The sequence below is a fragment of the Coturnix japonica genome, chromosome 1, assembly GCF_054131305.1.
Source record: "Coturnix japonica strain WE chromosome 1, WE-NBRP24, whole genome shotgun sequence".
In the NCBI taxonomy this organism is placed as follows: Eukaryota; Metazoa; Chordata; class Aves; order Galliformes; family Phasianidae; genus Coturnix; species Coturnix japonica.
This window is the reverse complement of record NC_140663.1, coordinates 20,058,798-20,074,350: the sequence shown is the minus strand read 5'-3', so window position 1 is coordinate 20,074,350 and position 15,553 is coordinate 20,058,798. Positions and strand designations below refer to the sequence as shown.

The 15,553-nt window shown below is 36.5% G+C and overlaps 1 protein-coding gene across 12 annotated transcripts in view; it reads right to left on the bottom strand.

The window, feature by feature from the left end:
• Nucleotides 1-15,553, bottom strand: part of CADPS2 (calcium dependent secretion activator 2) — a 278,795-nt gene that overhangs the window by 35,849 nt on the left and 227,393 nt on the right. For 2 of the 12 annotated variants that reach the window (XM_085523891.1, XM_085524106.1), the window contains 5 exons: nt 11,068-11,209; nt 10,819-10,938; nt 5,479-5,634; nt 3,515-3,662; nt 2,109-2,123 (listed from right to left, as the gene is read on the bottom strand). In XM_085523891.1, the coding sequence (XP_085380017.1) occupies nt 2,109-2,123; nt 3,515-3,662; nt 5,479-5,634; nt 10,819-10,938; nt 11,068-11,209 (581 nt within the window). Of the gene's footprint in view, nt 1-2,108; nt 2,194-3,514; nt 3,663-5,478; nt 5,635-10,818; nt 10,939-11,067; nt 11,210-15,553 lie in introns of those variants that run through there. The other 10 variants (XM_085524029.1, XM_085524496.1, XM_085524208.1 and 7 more) reach the window with 7 other exon arrangements.

Here is a 15,553-nt window from a genome sequence, read left to right as displayed (position 1 = left end):
TGTTTTTTCTACTTCTGCCGTGATTGCTCAGTGAAGCAACTTCATCCCTTCCCCAAATTCATTTATTTATGGATGGTTGTGTCCTTATATTCTTCTGCTGGCTGATGTAATCATGGGAGAGATCATGGAGTCTGAATCTAGACAATTCCCCTAGCTAAATGATTTGAACGCATGTTGTGGGGTCTTTCAGCATAATCCCAAAATCTCTGAAGGATTTTGGGATAATGTAAAACGCAGCTCTACCCTTAAGTTACTGCAGTAAAATATGGACAGCTGCACCTACAGGAGGTACATGAGAGAAAACAATGCTTAGTGACAAAGCATGTAATGAGATGTAATCAAAAAGGACTTTCTGTTGAGAACAACAGTTTAGTCCCTGTTTCTCTCATTTGTTTTAAAGTTGGATGGCTCAGAGTTTGGAATATAAATTCTATGTTACCATCTGAAGCAAAACTGTTACTATCAACATTACAATACTGCCTACATATTAAATTACTTCTGTACTTCTGCTATCTAATCAGCCATAATTCTCTACTACTTATGCAGTTAAATTACATTGATCTTTGAATTTTATGAAATAAAAGTGCTTTAGAAACAAAGCTCACCAAATTAAAGCCCAATTTTCTCTGTTTTGTTTTTCTTCTTCTTCTTCTTTTTTTTTTTTTCCTTTTTTTTTTTTTTCTTTTTTCTTTTTTTCCCCTATCAATATTCACAGTACTGGTTGTGGCATAGTCCACTGAGAAGGCACATTACTCATTTTTCCACAAATGGAAAAGCAATCTCTCTCTTACCATTCTGCTTGGGTATGAATAAGGCCACAGGCACAGTAGTTCATCTGAGACAATGTACTTCTCCTTTGGACATGCCTCTTAAACCCTCCTAAGTTAGCTGTCAACCAATGCCGAAGGCATTCAGTAAGCTGAGTAATCTTCAAACACAATGTATTACTACTATTGCCTATTGACTTAAGCTTTTCTCAAGTTTTAAGGTGATATACCACAGGCAAGGAGCAAGGGCTACCTGAATGTCAGACTTAAAGACTCCTTATAAGAGCAGACTTCTTAACTGGAGAACAGTTGGGAAAACGGTAAGCACTGTATGAACTATCATAGGAAAGCCAGAAGACTCAATCAAATTTAAACTCAAAACTCAAGGTGCTGCTACAGATAACCATGACCATTATTACATGATAAATAAAAATTCCTCCCTATCTGATAGTAAAAGGTGAAAAATTCCTCATCTGACTCTAACTGAATAAAGCATACAAGTGCTCACACCTCTGTATAAGAAAGGAAAAGATTATGAAACATTCAGGGAGATGCTTAAGTCTAATACCTCATAAAATAACATCTTCCATCACTTGCAGAGTTAGTTTTAGGAACTGTCAGATGGATATTCAGTTGAGTTTTAGATGAATAAACAGCCTTTTAATCATTATTTTTACTGAGGCCTTACGAAAAACTTCTCTTGACTTGCATAAAATATCATGTCTGAGATTAAAATGAGGCTGAAGAAGAACAAAGAAAAGAAAGCTAATATGGAAACGGACCAAGTGGTTGAGTTGGAGTATCTGGAAATGCCTGAGCTTCTATAGAAGAGCAAGAAATAGAACAGGTTACGCCATAAGATGCTCTTCCGGCTTCTTTGGCAAATGAGCAGATTCCAGAAGTATCTCACTGAAGAAATCTTCAAGTGTTTCAAACAACTATGATGTAAGCTACAAGTGGCAGAAAGACTTATTTTTTCTTAGTCTTTCTTATTCTGAAATAGCCTTGTAAGCAGAACAAACTTACAATCCAAAATTTATGAGGAAGTTTCCCCCATTACACAGTAACTTCTGATATGCGAAGAACTTGAGATTTCTTCGGTTGATTAGATGAGCTGGAACAAATGTTAATTTGGGGACTTATTTGAATAACTTCAAAATAAGTACCTATTTCATCACACTGTTCAGCTCTTTCATAGCAAAAAGAGCATTCCTAAGGCTGGCCTAGCACATTAATAAACAAACAAACACAAAAGCATTGTTTCAACTTAGAATCCAAAATGGCAGCTAAAAACTAAAGAAAAAATGTAGGTTAAAAAAACAGTGAAAAGAAAACACTTACCCATTGACTAGCAAACTGGTTCATGTCATGGAAAACCAAAAGGGAAAATAAAGATGACAGGGTAGAACAGGAAATTGATGAATGTCTCATTGAATTGAGAAAAAAAAAAAGACAATTACATTGAATACACTAACTCAAATAGATGAGTCAACAAAATAAAAAGCGTGGTACAGAAACAGAAAAAATCAAGAGAAACAATATGACCAAATAAAATAAATGTAAAGCTACCCAAAGCAGACATATATATATGTATATACACGTATGTATATGTATATATATATATATTTATTTTTATTTTGTATTATTTTTTATTTATATAAATTTATATGTATATATAAAAATATATACACACATATATATAATATTACATATAATATAAATATTAAATATTTACATTTATATTATATATATATTTATATATATATTTATATATATATTTATATATATAAAATTATTTATAAATATATATAATATATAAATATATATAATATAAAAACATCTATATTATATATATATAATATCTATATTTTATATATAATATCTATATCTATATATAAACATAATTTTTATATACATAAATATATATATATATATATATATATATATATATATATATATATATATATATATATATAAAATCTATTTTCCCGCCACATTCTGACGCATTTTCTTACTATCTCTCCAAAACCAAATTACAACAATGCATTAGTACTAACGCAGAACAAGAACAACTTTAATTCGATGCTGGCAATGTCACCAGCCTACATAGCATGCCTTTTTTCACTTTGCATATTATTCCTGCTGAGAGTGACAAGATGGGAAGTACAGCAGTCAGTGAATTCTGTATTTCCTTTAAAAATACATCAGTGCTTCAGCTTTGGGGAATCTACCATCCCAGTAGCAGACTAGGACCAAAATTGTCTCTGACCTTCACAATTGAATAAGAAAATCCCATTAAACTAGCTGATTATTTCTTTCCTCTATTTTCAGCATGGTCACAGGCATGAATGCTAAGTATACAAGCCAATTAAAACAATTCTTACTCAATTAAAACCTGACTGCAAAGGACAGTGTTTTGGCACTATTTTACTATTACAAAAGAGTCCTGATGAAGGATTACGAGCTGCTGCAACCCAAGCAAAATTCTCAGAGTGTTTGTGATTCGGGAATTTCTCTGATTATCTACATACTAATGGGTCACAGCAAATAAATTAGAGAAGCACTGTATCTTCTCTGTTGTAGAAGATGAGGGGAAGTGTCTTGAGTGATCCCTCTAAGGAGCACTCTATGCCCCTGAGCATGATAACTTTCAGCTAATTTGACATTAATTTACGAAGGACTGTCCACAGATCGGGGCGTTTCATGTGAACTGAACATAAGAATTAAGCATACAAAATTCCACTTACCTCTTGCCCTCCTTCTAGTATGCAGAGTTTAGCTGTCTGCTTTTTGGCATCAACTAAGACATTAAACATTGTACACAGAGAAGAAGGAATACGCAAGTCTGTTGATTTGTTTGTCTTTTGCAGCTTGACTTCAAATGCGATTCTTGTTCTGTTTATTAAAACACAATTCATAATATGAGTCTCTCCGATAATTTTAGGTGACTACTACCGAAATATATAAACCCTATTCACCATGTTGATTTAATGATGTACGTGCACGTGAGAAGTTTTTAGAAATAAAATTCTGAAAGTGCACGATATCTACCCATTCACTAAACAATGGCACTGATGGTAATTTCAAGGTTCTGCACTGCTTCAGTTACTGCAGACAAATAATAACTGTATTATCTTCTTGCCAACTAGACAACAATATGCTTCCTTGTATGGTGACTAAGAACAATTTAAAGAAATGAAAATATCCCACATATTGCAGCTCTTCTATGTTAAAATGTAGTTCACAATAAAGTGCTAATCCAAGGAATATAATTCTAAAATCCTTTTTAAATTTTAACCAAAAAGAGAACCTCATTGATAGAGTTCATTCTTAAACAAATATGAATACTTACAGTGAAACCTAAGATGTATCATGAGATCAGTAATGAACAAAACTATTTTCACTGAACGTTACTGAAATAAATGATTATAGTTTCAGAATACATAAATATAAAAATGTTTTATTTCTACCTTTATTTGTAAACACACAGTAGAAATTGACACAATATTTTACAAAATGGGAACAGAATGATCTTTTCCCCAATTTAAGATATCTTATAGAACACAGTAGTATCACAGTAAGAAAATAGTTCCATCTTTCTTTTCTGAGTTGCTACTTTTCAATAAAACTCATCCTATGGATACCACTTCCTTTGTTTACCTTAATTTTGATATCTTTGATAACACTAAAATATACTTAGGGTATGAACATTAGTATGTTATGTATTCAGCCTAAAATATCAATATAGTTAAAATAATGACATAAAGAGCTTTCTGTAATGTTGACACAACCCTCATTTATTGCTGCCAAAATCTTATTCTCTTGTTTGCAAGCAGCAAAGAGATCAGGATTGGTATCACTGACCAAAACACAACCCATAAGGAATTCTTCTTCTAGTGCCTCTGTGTAAATAATTTTTGCTCTTGGCTTCTACCTGCGATTCCATCAGTGAGCTGCTTTTACCTTACTATGTGTGTGGCACTAAAATCCCCACAGTCAAATTGATATAGCGCAAAGTGTTAGATAATGCCAACTTGTGGCATTAGATTTATTGCCTAGGAGAAATCCAAGTATTTATATTAATATAATTGCCTTCTCATATCGATATGTAACCACCTTAAAAAAAATAATGTTTCAATAAATCATTATTACTAGTAATAATTTCATATATCCTTGAGTCTTTAAGCTGAAAACTTTTAAACAGATGGATGTAAGTCTGCACGACTGACTGGAAAACTTCCATTTTAGCATAGTCTCATATATACTTTTGCTATAGACCACAAACTTTTATTCCACTCACTATATCACCTTCCTTCCAAAAACAAATACAAATTTCTGTGGTATGCTTCTGCCTTTTTCACCAAAATATCACCATGGTAGATTTACAGTAATAGGTTCATATAGTAAGTCTCAAGTTCTTGTTCCTATTAAGTTTAAAGCAAAACAATACTGTATTATCAGTTTAAACTTCACTGATTATGAAGGCTTCTCTGTTCCTTTAGTCATCTATATCAATATTCCATATTTTCTGATTGACACTATTGAACTGTCTACAGATTGTGTATTCTCCATTACTCTATTTCTTAGTCAACTGTTAACATTTGCCACAAATATAGAATGGCAAAGAGACTTGATTTATTGATTTCTAAGGCCTGTTCCTATCTTAATTTTTAAATCTCTCCCATTTTCCTATTTGTTATTTCAGCCGTACCTTTTAACACAGGCTTCTATCATGTCAGTGGCCATGAGTTTAAGTCTCTGCTCTAAATGGTGCGCAAATTCTGGTTCTGGCCAGTGAAGATCAAAAACAAACATCTGCAGAGCATCCAGTTTCCAAAAAAGATCTTCTGATGTAGCTGAGCCGTTGCTATGGAAAACAAAATAAAACAAAATCCCCAAGAAACAAAAGATAAATGTACGGGTGTCTATCCCATCTGCCACAGAATTATATAACAGAATAGGATTTCCTCATCATCCCATCACTCTCCTTCACTTCACTTTATTTAATAGCACAGTTACTTTTATTCCAAGGATACGAAAATGGTAATGGAACATTTTAAGTAATTCTAAAGAAGATGAAAAAAGTACAGTTTTCTCATCTGCTAGCTGAGGAATATGGTAGGCTGAAGGAGGTTAGGTGGGATGATGAGGAACATGGAAGAATGATGTAGCTCAAATTTCAGATCAAGACAGGAAACATAAAGGATAAAGGGACATTAATTAGCAAGGACATTTTCTAAAACAGTTAAGATTTTGCATATGTTTTCTTGCTTTCATAACTCAGATAAATCTACCAAAGAACTAAAAATACTAATTGTAATATAAAAGAGATACCCAGACAAGTAGTCCCTTGACAAATGCTCATTAATTCTTAGGGAATATCCCAATGGAAATAAGAGAACATAAATGATATAAGGAAATTTATGCACAAACAAAATGGAATTAGTACAGCTCTGTTTTCAAGTTCTTCTTCCACCCTGAACCAAGTGATAAATTTCAAGACATGTGATAAGATACAGTAATTCAAGGCTAATCTTAGCTGTAAATGCATTTAAGTTTCCACTCATGATACCTTGCATTTCAATGCCTAGGTTATTGCTTAAGAAGCCATATATATATATATATATATATATATATATATATATATATATATATATATATATACTCACAGCACAGCATCCCAGGATGTCAGTGACACAAGCCTCAAAAACAGCATGGCAGGTTTAATTCTAATTCAGATAGCTTAAATATATCCATACTGTCATTTTCTTGCTTCTACCTCATGTCAAAAGAACACAGTTATCAGAGGGCAAAGTGACCCCAGCTCTCATGGAAGGAACTGGGCAGTGCTGAATGTGCTAAGTCAGGCAAGAGTCAGGTTAAAAAATGAACTAACATAAAAATAAGGAAGATCTCTCATATTTGACTGATTAGGGTACTCATAGGTAGCAATAACACTAGGTCACACCAGGCGGGCTGTGACACTGGGGAGTCACATGAAGGAAGGCCTAAAGCACATGTTCAGGCCTTTGGAGAGGTCGCACAGATGAAGCAGGAGCACTGCTTTGGTCTTAAGAAAACCCATCATCTTCCAGATTCACACAAGCGTCCCCTTTTTCCCCTGCCTTAATGCTAGCAGTACTACTGAGTCATCACTGTTCTCTGCTGTGCTGTCTTAGTGCCAAAAACGACAGCCAAGCTGGGAAGAGAGGGAGGCCAGAGAAGGCTGAGTGGTGATGCCTGCTTATGGAAAAGGCTAGGTTCAAACGAACAACTTAAATGTCACATTTTGATGTCTCTACTACCTGCAAGAAGGATCACAGAATGAGTCACAGAATGAATCACAGAATGGTTTGGATTGGAAGGAACCTTTCCGATCATCTAGTTCCAGTGCCCCAGCTACAGGCAGAGACATCTCCCCCTAGACCAGGTTGCTTGAAGCCCTATCCAGCCTGGCCTTAAATGCTTCCAGGGAAGTGGAATCTACAGCCTCTCTGGGTAACCAGTTCCAGTGTCTCACCACCCTCACAGTAAACAATTTCTGCCTAATATCTCCTCTAAATCCATATTCTTCCAGTTTAAAGCCATTTCCCCTTGCCCTGTTGCTACATGTTATTCTAAAAAGACCCTCTTCAGCTTTCCTGTAGGTCCCCTTCAAGTACTGTAACGATACTATAAGGTCCCCATGGAGCCTTCTTTCCCCTGGCTGAAGAGCCCCAGCTCTCTCAGTCTGTTATCAAAGGGTAGGTGCTCCAGCCCTCTGTTCATCGTCATGGCCCTCCTCTGGATCTGCTCCAACAGCTCCATGTCCTTCTTGTGTTTGGGGCTCCAGAAGTGGACACGGTACTCCAGGTGGGGTCTCATGAGAGCAGAGGGGCAGAATCATCTCCTTCTTCCTGCCAGTCACGCTTATCTCAAAGCAACCCAGGATACAGTTGGCCTTCTGGACTGTAAGCACACACTGATGGCTCATGTTGAGTCTTTCATCAACCAACACCCTTAAATCCTTCTCAGTGCTGCTTTCAAGCTGTTCTCCACCCAACCCATATCCGTGCTTGGGACTGTCCCTTCCCAGATGCAGGATAGTTCACAGTTCTCAAATAGGGCCTGCACATTATAATGCATTTTTCCTCATTTATCTTAAACAATAATTACTTATTTTACATTGTGTTGTGCTCCTGGAAGAAAACAGCAGAAGCAATAAAAAAAGCCCAGGAGACTGCTAAGGTTACAACTTGCACAGGGATGTTACTGTTCAGGTTAGAGCTGAGTGAGGAGCATTTTTATACACCATTAAGTTTAATTAAGAAACATCAGTAATGAACCCCCACAACAACTCAGGAAGTCTATAATTTTGTTGGTCTGTTTTTTAAGTTATTTGACACCAATACTGTGGATTTCATTATATCTGCTTTGTACACTACCAGAGAATGAAGCTGTAGATGCTACATTATACACAATATCTGACTTGAAAATCAGTCATTTTTTTAGACAGATGAGGTAAAAGATGATAAATGATATAGTGACAGAAATGGAAGTAATGCCAGTCAATATTAAAGTTGGTAAGAACACACTTTGTAGAAAACAAGATATACTTTCTCAAGAAACAGAACTACCATTTTTCATCATTAGATCATATTTTATCATTTTTTATCTTTTCATTTATTTTTTTTTTTCATTTTCAGCCTAATGGAATTCTAAATGAAATTCTTTAAGACTCAGGAGGACTAATGTGTTCTCAATAACATTAATGTATTCTTATGCACGTTCACCCCCTGGTAGCCACTTAATTTGGTTTCATTACACTACCAAGTAAAGTTTCAAATTAAAATAAATGTAGTAATAGACACAGGTTCATGAAACACTAATTCATTCTGTCAGAAACACTAATTCATTCATTCTCTTTTCATACGTTTTGAGATTCCATTCTTCAATTTTTATTCAGCACTGTCCGATGACATTTGAATTTGACTACTGTATTATTACACAATTTGGATGAGGCAGGAAAATTAAGTGCTACAACAGAAACTAATTTTTCCTAGTTCAGGCACAAATATCCAATTTGTTTGCTATCTGCTGAAGAGAACTGTGATTTCAATCAACTTGTTCCTATTTGTACCAGATCACTGCTTTACACAGACTACAGAATTTTTTTCTGTCCATTATTCATTAAAGGCATTACAAATAATATTGTCAGTATATGCCCCATTACCCTGAAGTGGATCTACAGTCTGAAGATTTTGTTTCCCCTTGGATAGCTGGTTACATCATCTCAGAGTTTAATACTCTATAAAATGCAATATGAAGAGAAGCTGAAGTCAGTTTTTACCTCCTCCTGGCAGCAGAAGGTATTCCCACATTCAAATCAAGCCACTGAAGTATTTGAATTTATGTGCATAATTACAAAACCCATTCTTGGCCACTGTAAGGTTTTTATTTGAACACTTATGATAAGCTAATTTGGCCTAATGAATGGAATAATATTGCTTTACCTGAAAATTGCTACTCTTGTTTTCAACTGTGCTCAATAGAGTTATTTATTGATCTAAAATTAAGTGCAAACTCTACTGTTTTGCAATCAAGATTTAAGATTTTGGGACTTGTTTGTGCAAAAAGTACTGATTAGTTTTTGTCTCTTTTTAATTGGGTCCTTGGAATAAAAGATTTCCAATGGTTTAAAAAGGCCCATGCTAATTTTTTAACAGCATTTGCCACACCAAAGTTTTCATTTAGGAAAGTTATACCAGTATAATCCTCCAACCAGGACTAATACTTCTTATATATTAATTATAAATCCAATATGTAAAATACATGTATTTTAAAATCTAGAAGTTATTTTTACTGAAAGAGGCTACTAGAATACAGACTGTAAGAAGATCACATCTAGGATTATAACAACTTTTAACTCTAAAAGCTATTCTTTAAAAAAACAAGTAACCTTTAAAGTGTGAGAATAACTAGGCAAATAGATCTGAGTAGCAGATGACCAATTAGTTTGTACTCAGAGCTGAAATCAATTGTATAAGCACATTAGAAGAGATCAAGAATTACAGTAAACACAAAAGCTACCAAAGCCAAGGATTAAGAGGAATTTTGTCAGCTTTCAGAAGAATTAGCAGCAGAACAGCAACCACAATAGTCAACAGACATGTGCCAGAAATCTGGCAGAGCACAAACTATCAACTCTCATAGTAATGGATGTGAGTACTTGTTAAGTGTGTTTTATTCCATCACAAAACTTGAGAAAACAAGACTTGGCTTGAAATTTTATTATTAAGCTTTGTGTGTTACATGTATGTTTTCTGAAGTCATTCACCTTCATCCTTTCCTATTACAACTCAAGCTAAAGCAAAGTTCTCCTGGAATCTTCATCTAGTATATATAGATGTGTCCATACGAATTCTGGCCTGTAACTATAAGAGTATTCCTGCAGAATAGGGCATATCTGTTCTATTTTATACTTTTTATCTTTTTTTCCCCTCTTTTTTATTTTCTGAGGAAAGAACACAAATGTTGGGGACAAAACAAAAACAAATATATATATTTTGAAACAGGCAAAGCAATAGAGGTACTTCTATTCTGAGTACTAATTAACCTTTAAAATTTTCTTCTAATATGGATATTTAATGGCTATATTTGCAATCAACTGTTGGAATCACTTTTCAGGACCAGTTTTCACATACAATGAGTTAATGTAGCCCGTGCAAAAATGGGCTGCCTCACTTTATGATCTAAAATCAGTTATTCCAAAGATTCCTCACTGATTATTAATTAAGAAGAATAATTAAGTAGTTTAGGGTATAAAACATCCCTCATACTTTGACAAACCTTTGCTAAGCTGATTTTTTAAGTTACCAAGTTTAAGATCAGTTCATTTAAAGGCACTAGAAAGCACAACTCGCTAACAGTCCATGCTTGGCTCACTCCTAAGAAACAGTAATTTCCAACTAAGGGATTATAAACACCATGCAATCCAAAAACAGCTGCACAGAACAGTTACAAGGCCATGCAGAGCTGACATACAGTCAGAAGGTTATTGAAGAATACACACGTGAATTCATACATGGAAGTCATCCAGGTTGGTGTAGTAAAGCTAGGCATTTGTGGAAGATTAAGAGGCAAACTTGGAACTTTTGGAAGAGCTACATTAGGAAGACTGTTGGTGATGCTCCTGTGAAGAAATAAACAATGTAGAAATACAATAAAAAATAGAATATTTAGAGGACAACAGAGGACAACACCTGGTTAGACAGAAAGCTGCAGGCAGGTGCTTTGAAGAAATCCCATAGAAAAAACTTACTTGACAGGTTGCCACGACTCTTGTTCAAGACCTCTGTGAATGGACTGGGCAATTGATGATTCCATGAGGTCAATGTAGCGGATGACCATGGGAACAAAAATTTCTTGCAAGTGCTTGTGAAACTTTCCATTGCACAAAAATGCTTTAAAAAGAAACAAACCAGAAATAAATGTCAGGTCTTTCTCTCATTTAATATGCAACAGGAAAGAATATCTCTCAAAATGTTTTACAACACAAAAATATGGTAAGAATAAATATAGTGTGATGCAGCCTATGTAGTAAGTACAGTAAATAAAAAAAACAACAAAGCAAGTGCATCATGAAGGCTTCACAGACCATTTTTAGATGCCACTGTTATGAAAAATAGGCACATATGTAAGTCCATTGTTGAGCCAGATCACTTCTGTATCTTCTTAAGATATATTTTGCTTAATCTAAGCCTTAGTAATTTTGTACAACAGAACCAAAATAAAATTAGAACTGAAGATAAAATTAAACTGAAGATGTTCAAAATCTAAAAATAAGTTTGCCATCACTGCTATTTGTTCTGATAGTCCTTAGAATGTTCTTTAGTGAAGTCTCATCTTTACTCTACCTAAAGTCTGTAACACCAAGGGACTGTATCAGTTTCATGTTTTGAACGTCCATGTTCACCCATTAATCTAGTACTATTATTAGAACCTGTAACAATGTGTGCCCCAATGGCGCAAGTGGTAGGAATGCCACTTTGCAACACCATGAGGCCCGGGTTCGAATCCCCCCTGTGGCGCAAGTAGTAGAAGTGCCGCTCTGCTACACAGGAGGCTTGAATCCCGGGGGTTGGACTCGATCTCTAAGGTCCCTTCCAACCCGCACGAGACTGTGATACTGTGATACTGTGATACTGTGCGATACTGTGATATTCCCATGTGTCATGTAGGCAAGCTGAGTCACAATGAGAAGTTTTCATCATTTCTCTTACTGTTATATGTTTTACATTGTCTTGTGCTTCAGCTTTCTCTTCAGCTCATTGTGCTTCAGGCTTGAGTTCACTCACTCTTTATATCTCAAGCTACCAAACACTTCAAATGGAAATGGCTTCTGTGTTTCTCCTCTTACTTATCCCTGCCTTCAGACTTCTCATGACATGCATGGGTACCTTAGTTGCATTTTGAGGAGGCCTCTTCTTCCTAAGAGTAAAAGGCTAGATCATGTGGCTCAAAACCCTGGAATCCACTTCATGAAGACATGAACTCCTCTTGTTCTAGTTCACTACTGCAACTCCATGTGTAACATACAAAAACAACGTCTGTAACTTACAAAAACTCCTTTGTTTTCTCTTTGTGACTGTTTACCACAGACAATCTAGGGAGATGAAGACTGTGAAGAAAGTGTGTCATCAAGTTATGTTTTCTTATTTTTACTTGCACTGCAGAGAAATGTATTGCTGAATGTCTGAATGCTATTTTCTTTAAAATGTTCTTGGAGAACTGGGAAATTATGTATCAATCACTTTTTCAGAGGGTGAGAAGATTGATGAGATCATCACTCTCTTCTTTTGTCCAGTTGCTTTTCTTCCTGAGAATTTTAATACTTTTAGCTAATTTCAGTGTTATATAGAAACAAGTGTGGAGATCTCCACCAAATCAAGTCTCATGAAAACATGCAGCTAGGTAACAGACAGAGATTGTTAGGGTTTCCGCTGAGAAAAAGGCAGCAGCATAGGCTTCTCTCTTATTGAACCCTTGAGAATCTACCCTGGAGAAAACATATGAGTCCATTACAAACACGATCCATTATTTACACTGCTCATAGAAGTACTTGTTAACTACCTCGTTCCGGCATAATTAATTGCATAACCAGTCTTTCAAAGGTGTGTTGTTTTTCCCTTGTATTTGTATATCTTAAGAAATGCAGCATCTCTACCCAGCAATAGCAACACCTGAGAAGGATTTGGATATTAACACAAAGATGTGGAAGCTTGCCCACATGTTGAGTGCTTCACAGTAAACAGCTGATGAACATTGCCTTTGAGAAACAAAAGGTGGCAGGCATCAAGCTACATACAAGGCTGATTTTTTAAGGCTACTTTGAACTTAAAAACAACAAGAACACAATTGTGTCAATTAAGTCAATATTGCTGCTTTACAGTGAATCAGTTCAAGGATGGGCATTAATCAGGCAATCACAGTTACCTGAGGGGATGAGCCTGTAGTTCACTGTTTTCTGAACACACCACAGAAATGCTCTGCTGCAAGACCTGCTCAGGGAATTACAATAATAGAGCCTCATGGGCAGGAGGGCAGCTCTTGTTATTCAGAAGTCAGAATGAAATTTAAAGAAGTCACAAGCAATAAAAGCTGTTCAGCTTAGAAAGCTGAATCATTTTCCTAACATCCTGACACCAATCTTTGCAGGGAAATGAAACTACCTAAAACGACGCCAAGATGCTTAATCTGACTGCACTCCAAATAGATCGCTCTGTATGTGGGCACACACATGCAAGTGCTGTCTTGGATGAACAACTCTGCGAGAATTCTGTTTTCCCAGAGTTGAGGACATGACAGATTTGATTTACCCATATGGAGATCTCAAGGATTACAGCAGGGGAGGGAAAGAACTCAGTGCCCAGGATTGAGTGACAGAGCTCAATATCATCAACAAACTCACGGCACTCTACCCTGTCATTAGAATTGATCTTGCCAACAGGTACCACCTCTGCATCTAAGCAGATGGGAAACAAGAGATCCTTGAGGTAATGCCACACTTCAAAACCCTCAACTACCACTTGTCTCCAAAGCTACATAGCTTAATTCTCTGTCATCTTGTCAGTATAGATGCCCCACGTGCTTTTCATGTGAGCCATCTCATATTCACACAAACAACAACAAAACAAAACTCTCTGCCAGGGCAAGGCAATATGTGTACAATATTAAGGGGAAATGGACTGTGGGAACAGAAACATCTCCCAGATAAGAAATATTGGAATTCAAGACATAAGTTATTCAACTGTTACATAGCTGAAAGATGCTAAAACATGACATGAAAAGACCATAGGAGCATTCCTTGGGGCTCTGTGTTCTATTTGCAACAGTTGAAAAGCATCCAATCCACTAGAAGTTGTTGATATTTCTATCAGTTTATTGTTCATAGTTCATTCTGTCTCCACAAAGCATCTGTTAATGTTATTTGAATTCTAGTAAAAATTGCAAGTGTCTCAGCTTATATGCTAAATGCTATGAATTTTGCTGTATGAGACATACTTCAGAAATGACACAGACAATGGCATTGAGAGCACCCTCAGCAAGTTAGAGATGACACCGAGCTGAGTGGGACAGTCGACACATTGGAAGGAAGGGAAGCCATCCAGAGGATGAAGTGGGCCCATGAAAACCTAATGAGTTTCAACAAGGTGCTGCACTTGGTTCCGGGCAGTCCCAGGTATTTATACAAACTGGGAGAAGATCTCCTTGAGAATAGCCCTGTGGAGAAGGACTTGGGAGTCCTGGTGGATGAGAAGCTGGACATGAACCAGCACTGTGCACTTGCAGCCTGGAAGGCCAACTGTGTTCTGGGCTGCATTAAAAAGGGGTGGCCATCAGGGAGAGGGAGGTGATTGTCCCCCTCTACTCGGCTCTTGTGAGACCCCATCTGGAGTACTGCATCCAGGCCTGGGGCCCCCAGCACAGGAAAGATGTGGAGCTCTTCAAATGGGTCCAGAGGAGGGCCACTAAGATGATCAGAGGGCTGGAGCACCTCTTATGTGAAGAAAGGTTAAGGGAACTTAGCTTGTTTAGCTTGGAGAAGGCTCCAGGGAGACCTCATTGTGGCCTTCCAATACTTGAGGGGCGCATATAAACAAGAAGGGAAACTGCTGTTTACGAGGGTGGATAGGGATAGGACAAGGGTGAATGGTCTTAAACTGCAACAGGGGAGGTTTAGGTTAGAGATTAGGAGGAAGTTTTTCACTCAGAGGGTGGTGAAGCACTGGAACAGGTTGCACAAGGAGGTTGTGGATGCCCCATCCCTGGAGGCATTCAAGGCCAGGCTGGATGCGGCTCTGGGCAGCCTGGTCTGGAGGTAGGCAACCCTGCACACAGCAGGGGGATGAAACTGGATGATCATTGTGGTCCTTTCCAACCCAGGCCATTCTATTAATGCAGTTTAGAGAGCAATACTGGAAAATAAAAAACAAAACATATCAAAGAACTCCAGTTTTAAATCAATTGCCATGATAATGACAATAGTTTTCAAGAGACTCAATTTCAACATGCAGCTTTTTCAAAGTAAGCTTCATCAGACAGATGTGCCCTAAGTGACTTACAGCAGGCTCACAGGTATTTCACTATTAATACTCAGTGAAACAAAGACTGCTGAGCAACAGTACAGTATATTATATCTGTAATTGTTGCAGCTAAAATTCCATGATATCAGAATGGAAACAAAAGTTGGAAAGAAAAGGAGGAGAATACTGAAATATAAAATTAAGTTACCTATAAAAGTAGCT